The 18,039-nt window shown below is 33.7% G+C and overlaps 1 protein-coding gene and 1 long non-coding RNA gene across 2 annotated transcripts in view; one reads left to right on the top strand and one right to left on the bottom strand.

Annotated features, from left to right (window-relative positions):
• LOC127840472 (uncharacterized) overlaps positions 1 to 18,039 on the top strand; it is a 58,571-nt gene that overhangs the window by 16,680 nt on the left and 23,852 nt on the right. The window contains exon 3 of the mRNA XM_052368890.1: positions 6,640 to 6,717. Coding sequence (XP_052224850.1) covers positions 6,640 to 6,717 — 78 coding nt within the window. The remainder of the gene's footprint in view (positions 1 to 6,639; positions 6,718 to 18,039) is intronic.
• Positions 11,083 to 17,538, bottom strand: LOC127841708 (uncharacterized). Its single transcript, XR_008031269.1, has 4 exons — positions 16,753 to 17,538; positions 12,905 to 13,076; positions 12,141 to 12,289; positions 11,083 to 11,951 (listed from the first exon to the last, which is right to left on the bottom strand). It is a non-coding gene; the product is annotated as an uncharacterized LOC127841708 (long non-coding RNA).

Raw genomic sequence — 18,039 nt, forward strand, 5'->3', positions numbered from 1 at the left:
TGAAACCTCTTCGGTACTGTCCGAAACCCGTCCAATCTATGGATGTTGCTAATGTCCGTAATCTTGCTATTTTAAACTATCTATTAGCAAAGTAAAGCACTGCAATATTGTATTTTAAAGCAATATGTCAACCAAATAATATATTGATTGTGTATATGCTAGGTTAGAGGTTACTGGTTTTAATTTTCTGCCGTCAAACGATATGCATGTGCAGAAGACGTATATCGACATGTTTTCGGACAGTCGTTTTCGGATACGAATGGTTCGTCGATTTTAATTATATTTTTACGTCCTTTATAAGCTTTTTATAGAATGACGAATAAACATGCAAGGTTACGGATGATCTGGTTGACAATATTTCGCAATGTACTAACCAGAAATTGCACCTAGAAAGACTAAAAAAATAACAATATGCTAGGGCTCTGCCCTATATTCCCTTTATCCTATATATCCTCAGGCTCTTTGCTTAAGTAGTAATTACATATGAATGAAATGTGTATTTTGGCCAAATTAAACACACGTTTTTACAGTTTTTTTGAGAGCAATATCTCTTTTACATCATGGCAGTTTAAAATAAAATGTTTAGTTTTAAGTAAGTGTTTCAGCATATTTTATTTCAGATATATGTATGGTTATTAATTGTGAAACATTAATATTAAAGTACCTTTACGCATGTGATCAAAGGTCCGCTCACTTCTCCCCAATACCATTGGAAGGAGAAGTCACTTCTCCCTAAAATTTTGGGCTAGGATGATCCCTGAGGGGGCATTGTGTTTCTTCTCTACAGGCAAAGTCACAGTGTAATATTTGGCATGAAACATCATACAGTGGTTCTGTATTAAGATTGTTAAAATCCTTCGTTTTGGTCAAAATTGGCCCTGACTGAAGTTGTTGAGACTAATAAATATTTTATATTGTACACATATTACATAGCATAACAACTTACCAAACACAAAGCACACAGATTTGATGTGGTATGTGACCCCAGATTTTGGTCCTTGAGAAAAAAACTGTTCGAAACATGCCCCCGGGATACATTTTGGCCATGCCCCATAACACAGGTGAGCGATCAAGGGCATTTTTTGCCCTCTTGTCTAACAAAATTCATAAATATAACAATGTTCCTTTATAAGTTTCTGCTATAAAAGAGAGAATATGTATTTCTTGAATTATGTTTTTGGTAAATTGAAAATATCGTTGTTTATACCCCTTTAAGCTACTGTAATCCTTTAGTTCATAACAAATTCAATTAGCTTTATTGGGAAAAAAATTATGTTCTTTGGTCCAACAAGTTTCTATGATGTTTGAAAACTAATCAACACTCCTTAAAAGATTTTGAATAGCTCAGTAAATGAGATACTTGCCTAAAGAAGATTCCTTTGTGTGAAATAGACATGTTCAAATATCCACAACCATTAATTTGTATAATGTATCCTTTAAGCTGAAGAATTTTAAATATGATATTTAAGCAAATTAGCCAATGGTTTATTTAACCCATTTAAATAAGCATTTTAAACTTATCAACATATTTTTTTGTATTACATTTTGTGCAATTTGCATGTCAGATTTGTGTAAAAATAGTAGTTTTGATATTGCAATTCTTGATTTACTTTAATATGAATCATACGTACAAAACTTGTAATCAAATCAATGTTGTTAAGTTCCTATATATGTAGTTAAGTTTTGCTCAATTGGTTATTGTTGGCTTGGTACTACTTTCATGTACCCTGGGTACTCTTAAGTATACTAAAATGTACCTCGCATACAGAAAATATACTAACAGTCATACCCGGTAAATTTTACCCAAGTTGTATTCCCACCTAATATCTAATGTCGTAAAACGCACAACGGAATATGAAACAAAATTCTCTTTCAAAAAAAAAGTTCCAAAAAATGCTTTTTGAGTAGGATTTTTGATAACATAAAGGTCATTTTACAGAATATTGACATAAATATGAACATAATTAATTTGAAACAAAATGCTGACAACGACCAATTTAGCCTTAGAAATCCCGGGTATGTTTCAGTATAGTGTCCGTACCCGGGGTACATTTAAGTATACTTAGGAGTATCCCGTATCCGGGGTAAATTTAAGTAGTACCCGAGCTGAAAAAGACCAATGGAGCTTAAGTTTACCTTCAAAGAATTTGCCTGTATATTGCTGTGCACATGCCCATTGTGGGTTGGTGGGTTGGTTGGTATGTAGACTATTTTGTTCTGCTTGATATCTAGTGAATGCATTTGTGTACAATCTTGCAAATAGACTGATCCCGGAAAAGCACGAGTTTAGAAAAACCCACTAATCACCCCTGTACAAACAACGCTGGTCCATTATATCAACCAATGATAGCTTCCTTTAAATAATAAGAGTTGATACGGTGTGTGATTTTGAAAGGATTATAAATGGGTCATGTTTATTTGTACCAGCAGATTAGTGGGTTTTTCCAAAAAGTTGCTTTTTCCGGGATACATATATTGGTATGATGGTTATTTGAGAAAAACTTAATGCACCTATTGATGTTTTGGGCCACAGGTCAAAGGTAAATGTCACAAGGTTAAGTGATTTTTTGGTGGAAAGTAATAAACATATAAAGTTTAAGGTCAAGGTCACATGATCTGGTATCATAATATTGGTTTGCACACAAAATCTAGAGAACCTGTTCATGTAAAAAAATATTGAACAATATTTGTGATGAAATCAGAGAACACATTCATGTTAGGAAATATTAAACAATATTTGTGTTGTAATCAAAGAACGCATTCATATTAGAAAATAATGAACAATATTTGTGATGTACTCAAAGAACGCTTTCATGTTAGAAAATATTGAACAACATTTGTGATGTAATGAGTTTTTAAATCACAGCCTTCCCTACATGACATTTGTAAGTTATTATGCGCTTAACACAATACCAACGGAATAATAGCATTAAAATATATGTTGTTGATATAGCACTGTACAATGTATGTCATGCACAGTATTTCATTTGACCCCATATATTAATCTTCCTTTGAGAGAGCTATGTTGACAATCATCTCATATATCTCTTGCTTCAAATAGTTACCTTCTGCCTTAATTGTTTATCCCATAGATTTAAAGGGACCGTCAACCAAGAATGCCGAAAAAAGAAAAATTCTTTAATACTGCATTTTTGTACAGTTATTAGTTTATATTGATTAAAATGTCACGACTGGTATATAAAATTACTTGAAAAAGTTCATATTTTCAGTATATTCGGTAATAAAATTTCGCGATGTGAAATCTAAAGTACATGGCAAAAATACTCTGAGGTGACATAACAAAAAACACTATAAATAACGCAGGTATATTTATCATTTATATATAAAACATAAAAATGAACAATTTGCATTCCTGGGTTTACCATGTGACGATGATGATCAATCTATCTGCGTTATTTATAGTTAAATGGTAGTTACCTGTTACCTGTACCCAGTAAAATTTATTACCAAATATACTGAAAATATGAAAACTTAACAACTTTTTCAAGTTATGTAATTTATACCAGTCATGATATTTTAATCAATATAAACTGATAATTGTAAAAAAAAAATACGGTATTTTAGAACTTTTCTTTTTTCGTCATTCGTGGTTGACGGTCCCTTTCAACCAGATTCCCATATATGTTGTTTGAGATCACTTTTTAGATCGGCATGTGTGTTCAAAGAGGACTGATGAGCCATCTTGGCTTTCAATTGACTGTATATTTAAGCAGCAATTGAAATTGTATAGGTCATGTAATAATTCCAAACTTAAATTACCCAGGGTTTTTTCTCAGCATTTTGGGAAGATATCCCAAATAAAATTGAAATTGGGAATTTTATCGTCATTTTCAAGAAATTGGGAAAATAAATTGGTATTTAAAATTACATGAAAGAGTTCAACATCTTTAATCACAAACTCCACAAACACCATCATGATCAAAAGTTTTCCACATAATAAGCTCACACAAAGTCTTCACTCACAAGTTTATTTCCCTAGTTTCAACATGTTGAATATTTTATCAGTCAGCACTTTGTTTTCAGAAATCAACGATGACGATGCAAAATGAGTCACTTGTTATTAAGTTACTATCATTGACAATAGAAGGAGTTTCAATGGGAGGACTTGTTGACGATGTTTGTTTATTTAATGATGCTTACTTAAAAAAATCAACAGTTTTTGTTTGGCCACATTTTTGCTTAGGAATCTTTTTATGCCCTGGCTAGGGTGGCATATAGCAGTTGAACTGTCCGTCAGTCAGTCAGTCAGTCAGTATGTCAGTCTGTCCGTCCGTCTGAAAACTTTAATGGTCATAACTTTTTCAATATTTAACATAGCAACTTGATATTTAGCATGCATGTGCATCTCATGGAGCTGCACATTTTGAGTGGTAAAAGGTGATGGTCAAAGTCATCCTTCAAGGTCAAATGTCTAATATATGGCGTCTGTCTGTCCGAAAACTTTAACATTGGCCATAACTTTTTTACTATTGAAGATAGCAACTTGATATTTGGCATGCATGTATATCTCCTGGAGCTGAACATTTTGAGTGGTGAAAGGTGAAGGTCAAGGTCATCTTTTAAGGTCAAATGTCAAATATTCCGTCTGTCTGAAAACTTTAACATTGGCCACAACTTTTTTAATAATGAAGATAGCAACTTGATATTTGGCATGCATGTATATCTCCTGGAGCTGATCATTTTGAGTGGTAAAAGGTCAAGGTCATCCTTCAAGGTCAAAGGTCAAAAATAAAAAAAATAAAAATCTCCATTTAATCTCTTACTTACTTCTCATGGAGCTGCACATTTTGAGTGGTGAAAGGTCAAGGTCATCCTTCAAGGTCAAAGGTCAAATATATGGCTACAAAGCTGCGCAATAGGGGGCATTGTGTTTCTGACAAACACATCTCTTGTACAAGTAATATTTTGAATTGTGTGACATACGTGTTTTCCATTCAGCTGAATCACAAAACACTTAAATTTCATCACAAAGCGCCTGAACAACACAGAGAATATCGGGCACACGAATAATGCTGATGTTATCCAACTCGCTGTATAGTAAAAAAACTGTATGAGACTGGATTGGACTATGCTTTGTTAAAAATCAAAAAAAGCAGATGTCATTAGCTTTTTTTCCCCAATTGGGATTTAGCAAATTTTGGGAAAAAAATATACTTTTTGCGAGTGGGAATATAGCCGAATTTTGGCTATAAAATCAGGCAAAAAAAACCCTGTTACCTAATAAGATATATAATGATTTATTTACACACCCTGCGAAAATTTGTTCTAGAAATTTGAACGGTTCTGGAACTGTTCTAGAACATCAAGAACAGTTCTAGAATATTCCATATTGAAGTTCTAGAACGTATGTTCTGGAATTGTTCCAAAACAGTTTTCTAGAATAAATCCAGAACATTGTGGAACATGGCTTATCTCTGAAACTGTTCCAATAATATTTAAGAACATGTTTAGAACATTTTAAGGACAAAATATGTTCAAGACATTTCTAAAAATGTTCTAAAATGTAGTTCTAGAACACATTTAGAACTCTTTAAGAACCAGTTAGTTCTACAAAAGTTCTAATGGGGAATAAGAACCCATATAGAACAGGTCTAGAACCAAGGTCTACAATTGTTCTACAATTGTTCTACGTATTACCTCCCTGAATGATAGGAGAATTTCCCTTTAAAATGTTTTTTCATATATTAATTATGCTTATCGTTTATACATAATATTGATGTTAACAATATTATACTTATTTTCTAATTCTGTAACTATTTGAAGTATATTGTTGTAGTTAAATATTATATTATATATTTTCTTATATAAACTTTATTTAATAATGTAAGGTAAGTAGGTTAATCCTGATGACTAGTTCACTTGGAACTATGTTTAAGAACAGTTTCGAAGGTTTGCTTCAAATAAGTCTGGAAAAAACATTCTAGAACAGTTCTGAAAATGTCCTTGAACAGTTCTAGGACACACCGACTAGAACTGTTCTGTAATCATACTGCGTAGAATTATAAAAGAACAGTTGTTGAACGTTAAATGAAAAAAAAATTCTAGAACAAGTGTTCTAAAACAGTTCACAGAGGTCAAGATTGGCAATGTCCTGGAGTACTTGTTTGCCTTGTATTATGTATTAAGTGGAAGTTACAAAAATCTTTGCTCTTTAGTTTAATGTTGTGGTTATGACGGTTTGTTTTCAAAAAATTTCCCAGTGATCAAATGTTGCCATGCCCAGGTGTCATATTGTTTTCATAGAATTTAATAAATATTGCTTTAAAAGTCTCTGAAATCACAAAGATCAGAGGTTTGGTGTTTTATATGTAACATCATAATAATTGTAACAATTTGACTGTGTGGCCAACTTGTTCTCCTAATGGTACATACAGACAACTCTCCCAGCTTCAGATGACTATCTCACTTATAGATGTGTACTGCTGCAGAATGGCGGTCTTTTTGTAGGTATGAGACCACCATATGTGCATATATAAAAAGATACAGGACTTTATTATTCTTGTATGATTTCAGTGTTTATTCAGTTTAAAACATCAACTGGAACTGAATCTCAAGAATACTCGTATGTATATACTTTGATATTTGAAAATGATGATTTTATATGTTTTATATATGAAGGTGCACGCCGGGTATGGGAATACTTCGTTGACGGATGGCACTTCACTAACAGAGAACAACAAAAGCCACGCGCGAGAGGTGAGTTCTTCAGCTTTTTTGTATTTATGTTCTGTTTATTTGGTTTTTAGACACAGAACATTGTTTGGGTGATTAATGGTATAGCACTTCGTATTGCGAAGAAAAAAATTCGCGGAAAAACAATGAATTATTAAAAAAAAACAATAAAATTCCATCGATATCATGAATTGAATGATCAGTACATATTTTAACAAAATAAACATACTTGGAAATAAATCAAGAACGTGCTTACTATTCGAATTAAAAGATCAATATATCTAGTAATGTTACAACATGTTACATTTTAGTTTACTAATGTATTTGAGAAAATTCAAATGTTTTAAGAGTCGCATGCACATTTTTCATCTGCACTTCGTTTACCGATCATCTAAAAAACAATGGCACTTCGTTTCCCGACATCTAGACACTTTTTTCCAGATATAACACACTCGTTTTTTGTGAATCAAAAATGCAGAATTTGCTGTGGAATACTGTTAAAGTAAGCAGGCAATAAATAAAAATGTATGTACTTAGTACGCAAATAAAAAATGAATTACCGAAGCATGTTCTTATCCCTTTGAAATATGATTATGATTTGGTATAAATGTGAAAGATAAATGTTAAACAAATTGGATATGTCTAATGAGTAAAATCTACATGACCATATATTTTAAATTACGTTCTAAACGGTTGATCTAAAGCATTTATCTTTATGTCCAAATGAAGTTACTAAGGCTATTTACTTATATATTAGATAGCATGTCAAGAATAATCACTCTGCTTAAACTGCCTCTCAGAGATGTTTGAACTTAGCCTAAACATCATCAAGATACAACTTCTGACCAAGTTTGGTGAATATCTGATGAATACTGCTTGAATAAGAGAGCGGACACCATGCTGAATGTTAAAAAACGCACCAAGTGACCCCGTGACATAGTTTTTGGCCCGGCATGGCCCATGTTCAAACTTGGCCTAGACATCATCTTAATACAACTGCTGACCAAGTTTGGCAAATATTGGATGAACACTACTTAAATTAGAGAGCGGACACCATGCTTAATGTTTAAAACGCACTAAGTGACCCCGTTACCTAGTTTTTGACTCGTCATGACCAATATTCAAACTTGAATTAGACATTATCTAGATACCACTTCTGACCAAGTTTGGTGAAGATCGGATGAAAACCGAGAGAGCGGACACTTAATACGGACCGACCGACAGACGGACAAGTTTTATCCTATATAGCACCCTAAACTTTGTTTGTGGGGGTATACTAAGTACTGACTCCATAATATGACATTTAAACATTTTATGTACGCATTCCTTTTTTCCAGAATCAGTTGATTTTACGATTTAATTTTACCCGTGTTTCTTTAAACTCAACCAATACAGTGATTTAGGGTCAGGTGAATCGCACTTCGAGCAAACGTTAGCGTTGCGTAAAGGGAAGTGCTCCCTATAAGCAGGGCTCAAAATTAAGGGAGTTTTACCATTCTCTTTTGAATTTTGTTGCTACGCATAAGTATCGTCTTGATGATGCGATTCAAATAAGCACAACCGACATAGGATTTTATGAAGAACAAATGTGTATTTGCCTCATAAAGACCCCTTCACTACCGTTATCTAGAGGTCTGCTATAAGTAAAATTAAACACGATTGTGTTGATCCGCATTATCCGTTGTATTATCATTTCTCTGAATCTCAAGTTACCAATAAAAAACAAGTTCATTATGTACACATTTATTTAATAATAAATATTGTCTTATTTGAAAATTGCAATTATAATTAACATAGTATAAATTAATAGTAATGTGATTTTTGAAAAAAAATATTTTCAAAATGTTTCGTATGAATAGCCATAATATTAATAAATGCAATTAAGGTAGAAGATAAAACTCAGTTATTAGAGTGCCCGCTTTGTGTAAAGTCTCCGTAATCTGAAGTGCCCTTTATCAGTAAACAAAGTGCCTGCAACTTTATGTATGCCACCTATTACAACATGCACTATCTTTGTTTATATTTCATTGAATACTATCAAAATTTCAGTATTTGAAGCACAGTGATTACTCTACATGCTGGAATAGCAAACAATTTCTTGCAATAATTCTTAGTAGTTTTATTTTGTTAAAATGTTTACTGTTCATCCAGTTTATGCTGTTTTCAGATCGAATTTTCTATTTTTTTTGGGCAAAACTGTACCATTCTTCCGTGCAATTGTGTATTCCCAATACAGAAGGGTACACCATTTATCAACTCGACCATGTGTCTTGTCTTAAAAACTAATCTTTAGGATATAACTTTAAATAAAACAGAGGAACTAACCTCTCGCGCGTGGCGTTTGTTGTTCTCTGTTAGTGAAGTGCCATCCATCAATGAAGTATTCGCATACCCGGCGTGAGGTGGCAGTTTATAATATTTCTTATGTCAATACCAAAATTTGAAATGGAGATATGAATTATTAAAAATTGGTTATTTATTGCATAGGTTTTTAAAAATTGCACAATTTTGAAGTATTTATTTATTGTCAATGTTCACTATTTAAGCAATGATGCTGAAGGCCCATCGTCGGATACCCACGACTGATTCATTCCATTACTCTCCAGCATTAGCTGTGGGACATAAACAAAACACACCGTTTTGACCTTAATTATAACCTTTCAGTAGACCGACGAAATCACAGTTTACAAAAAGAATTTCGCTTTGGCGGTGTCAATGCTTCGCCTGGATAATTGCGATTTGATACACCAAGCTTTTCCATCCACCTGTCCGAGTGCTTAAAAAGACATCGCGCCCATGTAAGAGACTAGAGATACTTTTACTCTGATAGTCGATTAAATTCTCAATTTTAAAGTATACGCATGCACGACGAAATTCCATTTCTACAGACGACGCAATTTTGACAACAAAACCGAAGCCTCTATAGTACGAGTTGTATCATTGATAAAAAATGTCCTCATGAAGCGCTGAGGGATCCAAAGAATTTACTGGATTTGACACGCCCTAAAACGGTGAAAAGAGCGCATAATGTCCCACGGTCGATAAATGAAGAGTAACGGAATGGGTCGAACGTGGGTATCCGATGATGCTGATGGTCTAGAAACAAAATTTGTGAGATGACATCGCTGGGCCTCTTTTAAAATATTAAAAGGGCATTTTGATTGTATCACCTCTGTAATACAGATATGTATTAAATTTTACATTCATGTTACCTCTTTTGAAGCAGATGTGTATCTAGGAACAATTATTTTATGAACTGGTTGAGACAAAATGTATTCCAAGCCAAACAATTAATATTTAACTGTAGCACTCTTCAAGTGGTTTGAACTCTCCTACAAAAATAGCCTTCTTTAATGAGACTTTTGTTACAACCCTAAAGTCCTTTTGTTGATATTATGTTCAATTACAAAATCAAGACATATGTGTAGGGCAATTTTAAATGCATACTTTATCAAAGATAATATAATTTAGTAAATGCATATGTCATTTAAAATTATTATATGTCAATATGCCCCTTTAAAGATCAACGGACCCGACTAAAAAATCCTGAAATACACCAATATTATGGGAGATTATAACGTTTAAATGCATTTCCATATCATAATTCGATTAAAACCATCGTATTCAGCGAGTATACAGCCGATAACTATGCCGATTTTTCGCACTTCGTGATCGAGTCGACATTTTTGTTTCAACCGGAAGTGACGTATGAGTTAACCACTTGCTACGAGTTCATAACAAAGGAAACGGTATCAGCTTATGTCTTTTTAAAGTTCGTCATATAACGTGTTTTTATTTTTCATAGTACACATCCACAGGACATCGCATCTTGACTGTTTAAGTAATTTATTATAATTTAATCAGACAAATATAATTGGCACATTGAAAAGATATAATTATTCCCTGAAACTGATCGACGTACGAATGCCTGTCCAAATTTACTAACCGTTCAAGTTCAACACTTCAACAACGTACTAGTTGAAATAAATACTGTTGATTTGAAATGAATAATTCTTACGTAAATGGTCGTGTCATTTAATACTAAATGACCGAGAATAGATGTTTTATTTCTTTTGCTAGTATCCTGACATGGCCATTTTGTTGAAACCCGATGTGTTCCCTGCACACGATTTTTTATTTATGGTAAATTGATCTCATTTACGTCGACATTCACTTCAAAGTTTGAATGATCTCATTTCTGTTGTTTTTTAATAAATATTTTTTAATAATTAGTCTTGATTTTATATAAATATGACGCAATTGAATTTTTCTAAACTCTCCACGAGCGAGCTGACTTAATATTATTTATGAGAAATAGCATGTCAAATTTTTACTCTCGATGTTTTTGAAATGGAGAAAACATTCCAACACAACAATATATATGTTGCATACAAGTTTATTGCAACATCTAAAAATATAAATTACCACAGACACAACAACAGAACAACTTGTAACCTGACGACAAGTTTTAGAAAACTGGACGGAATAAGTAAATGAGCTTTACTAGCACAATGTTGCAATACATCTTGTCATGGAGTCAAATTAAGTACCTTTAACAAAATGACTTTTAAAACATCTTTTACAGACCAATACTATCACACAAAAAACACTACATGGTCCCAACATTTAAAAATAAAGGTGTTGACATTAACATTTTTATAATAACAGTATAGCACACAATGGATAAACTATTATTACAGCATATTTGTCAAAATAATACATTCACATTTTTCAAAAAAATCATTGTAGTTGCTATGTTAATTTGAAACAATACGTGATCAGTGCTTCAGCTAGGTTCTAATTTGTCATTAGGGCACATTCGTAGACATTGTCATATAAAACTTGGGGCATATCATGTTTTCACGTCGAGTCTGCACAGTCTTATCAGGGACACAGGCTAATATGGGACGAGATATTTTGCGCACGCTTTGTCCCATCTTTCCAGCGCGAGGATTTTTTTAATTAATTACAAACATATATATGGCACAGGCTAATCTGGGATGACACCTTACGCACGTACACTAAACCCAGCTGGAGCAATACATGACAAATGGCATGCCAAGTTGTTTCCAATTACTGTAATTAATTAAACCTAGAGCGGTGCAACTGCACTGCTTCATTCTTTAAAATTTTCTTCGCAGATGATGCTAATGGTGGTGGAGAGAACAGAATGGAAGAAGATGCCGGCTTAGCAATCCGGGTGCTATTGAACTGTTGTTTTAATTGCAGCAATTCAACCATGAGCTCTGTGACATAATCTGAAAAAAGCATCAACAATTTATTTTTTACTACTTGGTTAAACTATGCACATTGAACAAATAAATAAAAATACACATATTATGCATAAAAAACAACAACAACAGTCAATTTAGTCAGTTTCACTGTTAGGTTTTTGTATATTATATATTAGAATGCCAATTTTCTATTTTGCTTAGAAGGACCATTACCATAATTGCAGGCCTCTTTGACAGGTTTCACGACATGGTGTCCCGCCTAGTACTTTGGATACGAAATCCTGTAGCGCTTTTCGCAGTTCTTCGTCTCTGCATGTTTCCTGTGCGCATTAGAAACGGAATGCAGGGCTGCCAGATGCAATCTGGATTACAAAAAATAGCCTTTAATCACAAATTATATCAACAATTACTATTTCATATAACAACAAGGCTTGTCACCATAGGATGACATATGCCCCCTTTTTCCAAATTTGTCTAAACCTGAACGCAAAGTGTTTTTCCACATTTTTCAAAACCTAAACGCAAAGTGTGACGGAATTTCAGACAGACAGACAGACGGACAGTGCGATCACTATATGCCCACCTTCACGGGCATAAAAAGGAACTAAAATCATTTTCACAACTAATGCATATTTATTATGGACATATGCTCATGGGCACTTGATGGTTTATGAACTGCAAATGACAATCTTTATTAGTCAACTAGGATATTAATTTTACTCGAATTAAATATCATATTTTTGGTTGTTAGAATTTCCGCAACTAATGCCGAATGTAAAAAACCCCAAACCGCATCATAATCAAATGTTGTTCTCATTAAACTTGCACAAATATTTATCAATCGTGTAGGAAATAAACTAATTTTTGCCTTAAAGTTGTAGTTTTATAAATTATTACCACTGGACTATGAAAGACAAAAACAACATGCCTGCGCTAGCTCTTCTGTAGATATAATATTAATCGATCACAATTCATACCTCTGTTTCATTGCTGCGTATGAAAAGCAGACAAATTTTGGCGCAAATTGGCAGACCACCTTGTGTTGAGCCTCCAGCATCGAGGTCTGTTCAGCTGGTGACAGCATGCGAATGTCAGAGAGAAGACACTTGCTTCCGATGACCAACAGTAATTCCTTGTGCGCCTTCGAGCCTAAAGACAAGTAATAGTCCAACTTTCATGGCAACACATGTCATTGAACAAAATTTCATAATCATTTCATTTACATTAATCGGATGTTAAATATATAATCCGATAAATGTAAATGAAACAAGGGTTGTTTGTAAAACATGCATGCCCCCCATATGGGCTGTCCGTTGTAGTGGCAGCCATTGTGTGAATACGTTTTTTGTCACTGTGACCTTGACCTTTGACCTAGTGACCTGAAAATCAATAGGGGTCATCTGCGAGCCACGATCAATGTACCTATAAAGTGTCATGATCCTAGGCAAAAGCGTTCTTGAGTTATCATCCGAAAATCATTTAACTATTTCGGGTCACCGTGACCTTGACCTTTGACCTTGTGACCTCAAAATCAATAGGGGTCATCTGCGAGTCATGATCAATCTACCTATGCAGTTTCATGATCCTAGGCATATGCGTCCTTGAGTTATCATCCGAAAACCATTTTACTATTTCGGGTCACCATAACCTTTACCTTTGACCTAGTGACCTCAAAATCAATAGGGTTCATCTGCGAGTCATTATCAATCTACCCATTAAGTTTCATGATCCTAGGCGTATGCGTTCTTGAGTTATCATCCGGAAACCATTTTACTATTTGGGGTCACCATGACCTTGACCTTTGACCTAGTGACCTCAAAATCAATAGGGGTCAACTGCAAGTCATGATGTGTTCTAAAAACACTGTATTATGTGAATTGAGAATAAGACATCAAACAGGGAATGGACATCATTTTGGTGATTTTCTCAAACAAAACTATTCATTTCATGATCTACATTTATTTTTGCAATATAGTATTAGTATCTTTAATTAAAGCTTTATACCGGTAAGCAATTTTCCATGACTATTTCATTAAAAATGGTTGTTGTTTTTTTCATTTTAACTGTATTTTAAAACTGTGTCCATGCGCAGCATTATAGCTCATTTCATTAGGATTTGTTTTTTAATTAATAAAAAAATCAAGTTTTGAAGAAATCTATTTAAATGATGCCAGTATTTATGCAAGTATCTGTTTTAATTATAATTTGTCAAACTAAATAAATACAATATATAAAAAAAATATCCCAATTAAAATAATACAGTGTTTAAATTAAAAGAAAGCATAAAGACAAGAGACAAGAATAGGAGTGTAGATTGTTGTTCTAAATTAAAATGTTATTTATATTTTTTGCTGTTGTTCAAAATTAAAATGTTATTTATATTTTTTGCAATTTATTTCCTATTCTATTTATAAATACTGTTCTATCTACTAGTGCAGTATGTTGTATATTCAGTTGTTATGATTACTGCAGTCTGATAATCTGCTTATTTTATTACTTTCTATTCAAATACAATTGATAACAGTAGATCACTGATAACAATACTTGACTTTACAGAAACAAAGAGGACCATCTATTTTATGACACCAGCTTGATTTATGGCAGCTGTAGGGTGGTAATACACCACATTCTGCCAACTTGGTGCCTTGTTGGCATGGTGATTTGCAAAAATTCAGCTAGTTTAGTGACCAACTTATTTTGATTGTAGGACATAAGCCCCCCAGGACAAAACCCCCCCAATGAAAAAATGAACATTTGGACAATTGCCCCCCAGTAGTAATAACAGGTAGGATATAAGCCCCCCAGTGCTTATTTTGCATCTGGATATTTGCCCCCCAGTGCTTATTTTAGGAGTGGACATTTGCCCCCCAGTGCTAATATCATATGTTGTTTCCATTAGACTAGTATATCTCTGTATTTGGATTCAGTATTATTTCATATCTCATAAATATATAATCATAGAAACTTGGATCATTATAATTCGAAATAAAAAAGGTCCAGAAACTCACTTTAATTGCCTAATCTTAGGTAAAACAAACATCTTAAAGAATTTGAATTGTTTTTTAATTAATCAATCAAAAGGATTATCAGCTTGTTAGTGGTGTTGCATGTGGCTTTGATCATATACTAGTTAATGAAAATTAAAGGCTTCTGTATTTAATCAATCAAAAGGATTAAAAGGTGGTGATAATTGGGCATGATTATCTGCTCAATCAAGTAATGTCGTTTAAAATTAGGCACTGGGGGACAAATGTCCACTTCTAAAATAAGCACTGGGGGCAAATGTCCAGATGCAAAATAAGCACTGGGGGGCTTATATCCTACCTGTCATTTCTTCTGGGGGGCAATTGTCCAAATGTTCATTTTTTCATTGGGGGGGTTTTGTCCTGGGGGGCTTATGTCTGGATCCCACTTATTTTGTACAGAAACCACCTAATTGAAGCAACTTTATAAATAAAATATAAAAATGATAACCCGAAAAAAGCTTATTTAATTTTACACATATTATAATGCTGTCATTTATTTTCTACAAGATTTGTAACACAAAATTGTAAAATAAAGTAAACTTTGTATTCATAATAGTAAAACTACATGTTTTTCTTTTTTCCACTTCAGAAATTAATCAAACAACACATCTTTAGTACATTGAATGCTATAATGAAATCTCAAAATGGCTAAAGCCCATAAGGAGCAAAATGAGTTTATTACACTGAAAACTGTTTCCAATGCAATTAATGCATGTAACAATATTAATTTGAAAATATAACATTTATTCAGTCTTCAATTATAAGCCAGACATCCCGAGTCTGGTAAGATGTTATTTGGGCTTCTAGAAATTAATAATTTATATAGTCAGGCTATTGGATTTTTCTCCTGTTTCTAATATAGAACAATGATTTTGGCTAAATATATTACCCTGAAGACTGAAATTGAACTGTTATTTAAATTATCATGGCACTACCAGTAGCCTAAATAGCCATCAGCTACTAAGTACTAGAATCAGTTGCTGTTCAATTTATGAAAACACAAAAAAATCAAGATGCATTTTATGATTCACACTACATGAAGAATAAATGGTATATAAATAATAAAACACCTGTCGGCTACTAATTCAAATTTCTTTTTTATTCTTTTAACAGTTAAATGGCACACTATTTCTAACTTATCATCTCTTTTTCTAAACCAGCATTAATACATTATTGGAAGTCTGAATGTATTTACTAAAAAGCCCTTGCGTTTTCACATTTTAAACAATAAAAAGATAAGCAACACATTATTAATTGAATTTTTGGTAAATAGGTAGAAAATATGGCTTGTCAGCAACTGCTTTACATTAGAACTTGAGCTTAATTAACCGTGGTGGAAAACAGTAAGAGGTCACGGTGGTGTAGTGGATGCGGTGTCCGTCTAGCGATCGGGAGTTCCTGGGTTCGCTCTCTACTCAGGGATCTTTCTCATTATCTCCTCCATAGACACCAAGTACTGGTTCTTCCCAGGAAATGGACTCAACAGTGTCCACTGCTTGAAATGCTAATTGTGTCGACTAGTAGTATATTTAGATAGATACACATTTGTATTAAGATCGAAATGTGTCGATTTCAAACTGATGCCTGTCAAAACACATACAATAAATAATTAGATCTTGCTGTACTGCCAAAGTCAGTTTGGTTACTAGCTGCCAACTATTCTAACTACATACAATGATTTTTAATTCAAAAGTATTTTTTACATTGTCAGTGTTTGAGCTTTTTGAAATACTAGTAACATAGAACTTGTGGTATTAAGATGCATATCTGATCATTGACCTTATTAATTAAGTTCTTACCGTTTTGCGATTTCTCTTGGCAAAAGCACCATAGTTGTCACGTTTCCGTTTGGGGGCTCCTAACTCGTCTGGCCTTAGGGCTTTCGGCTGTAATGCCTTGAAGTTGTCCGTGTCAGGGAACAAAGTTGGCACTGCATCAGGATGCAGCGACAGTCTCATCCCAAAGCCCGCACTCGCCATCACACTCGGGGGGGGGGGGGGGGGGGGGGGGGGGGGTGGACAAAGCACTTATCTTCAAAATGTTTTATGCAGAGTTTTGCATATTTGCTTGGCGTAAAGTCCACCACCTTTCCGTCGATAATCCTTCGTGAATTCACGGATAGAATCCATTTCCGCTTAATACTTTCGTCCTTTGAGAAGCCGAAGAATCCTTACTTCTCCGTTTGCTTTTCAGAACGAGCATTGCAGCCAAACGCTGCACATTGAACCATCTTGTAAATCAGTAAATCCTCAATGTCATGTAAAAGTTCGACTCGTAATCAACACAAAAGAGATTATAAATTAAGTATATGCAAGTGAATGATCAACACAGTCTTGTAATCCTTGAAGTTTTGAGGGAAATTTGCATGCTTCAGTGCATACTGTACATAACATGGGAATATTCGTCATGCGCAGTGGTGCACACATACGTCATCGGGGTAAAATAGCGGCGGAAATTGCCGAACGCGTTACGGAAATTCCCGATCGTCAAAATCATCGTTTCTTTAGCTCTAACTTTTTTTTTAAATTTTATTTTTTTACTTTGTTGTTATAATATGGTATTACTTTATAAAATATGAACAGTTAGTCAGATTTCTTCTGTTGACCTTTAAATTAAGTGATCAATTGTGAATAAAAATGTATAACTATCAAATCAACCAAAACACTTCATATCTGTGATTGTCAGTTTTATGCAACCCAACACCTCCCCAATGTATGCATGATAGATTCAGTGAAAATTGATAGGCTATTTACTTGTTTAATAATCACGTGATAGTCAGTTGACATGGTTACATTGTTTACTGGTAACACAAAGTTGGGCCGCATATTAGTAGAGAGATCATAGCAATCTTAGCTGTATATCTGATTTGTTCCTGATTGTTTCTGATAAGTTTAAAATCTTTATAAAAAGTGAACTTTTAAGCAACATCTGTGTGTGTAGAATTTATTTCTATATTTGGAGATAGGTTAAGTAGTTTTACTTGCAATTAGAAAGTGCAGTTAATGTTTAACAAATAACTTACAAAATGGCATCATTTTCTGGGTCTTCTATTGAGAAGGGATGTGACATTGTGCCTGACTCCTTAT

Source organism: Dreissena polymorpha, chromosome 8 (genome assembly GCF_020536995.1).
Source record: "Dreissena polymorpha isolate Duluth1 chromosome 8, UMN_Dpol_1.0, whole genome shotgun sequence".
Taxonomy (NCBI): domain Eukaryota; kingdom Metazoa; phylum Mollusca; class Bivalvia; order Myida; family Dreissenidae; genus Dreissena; species Dreissena polymorpha.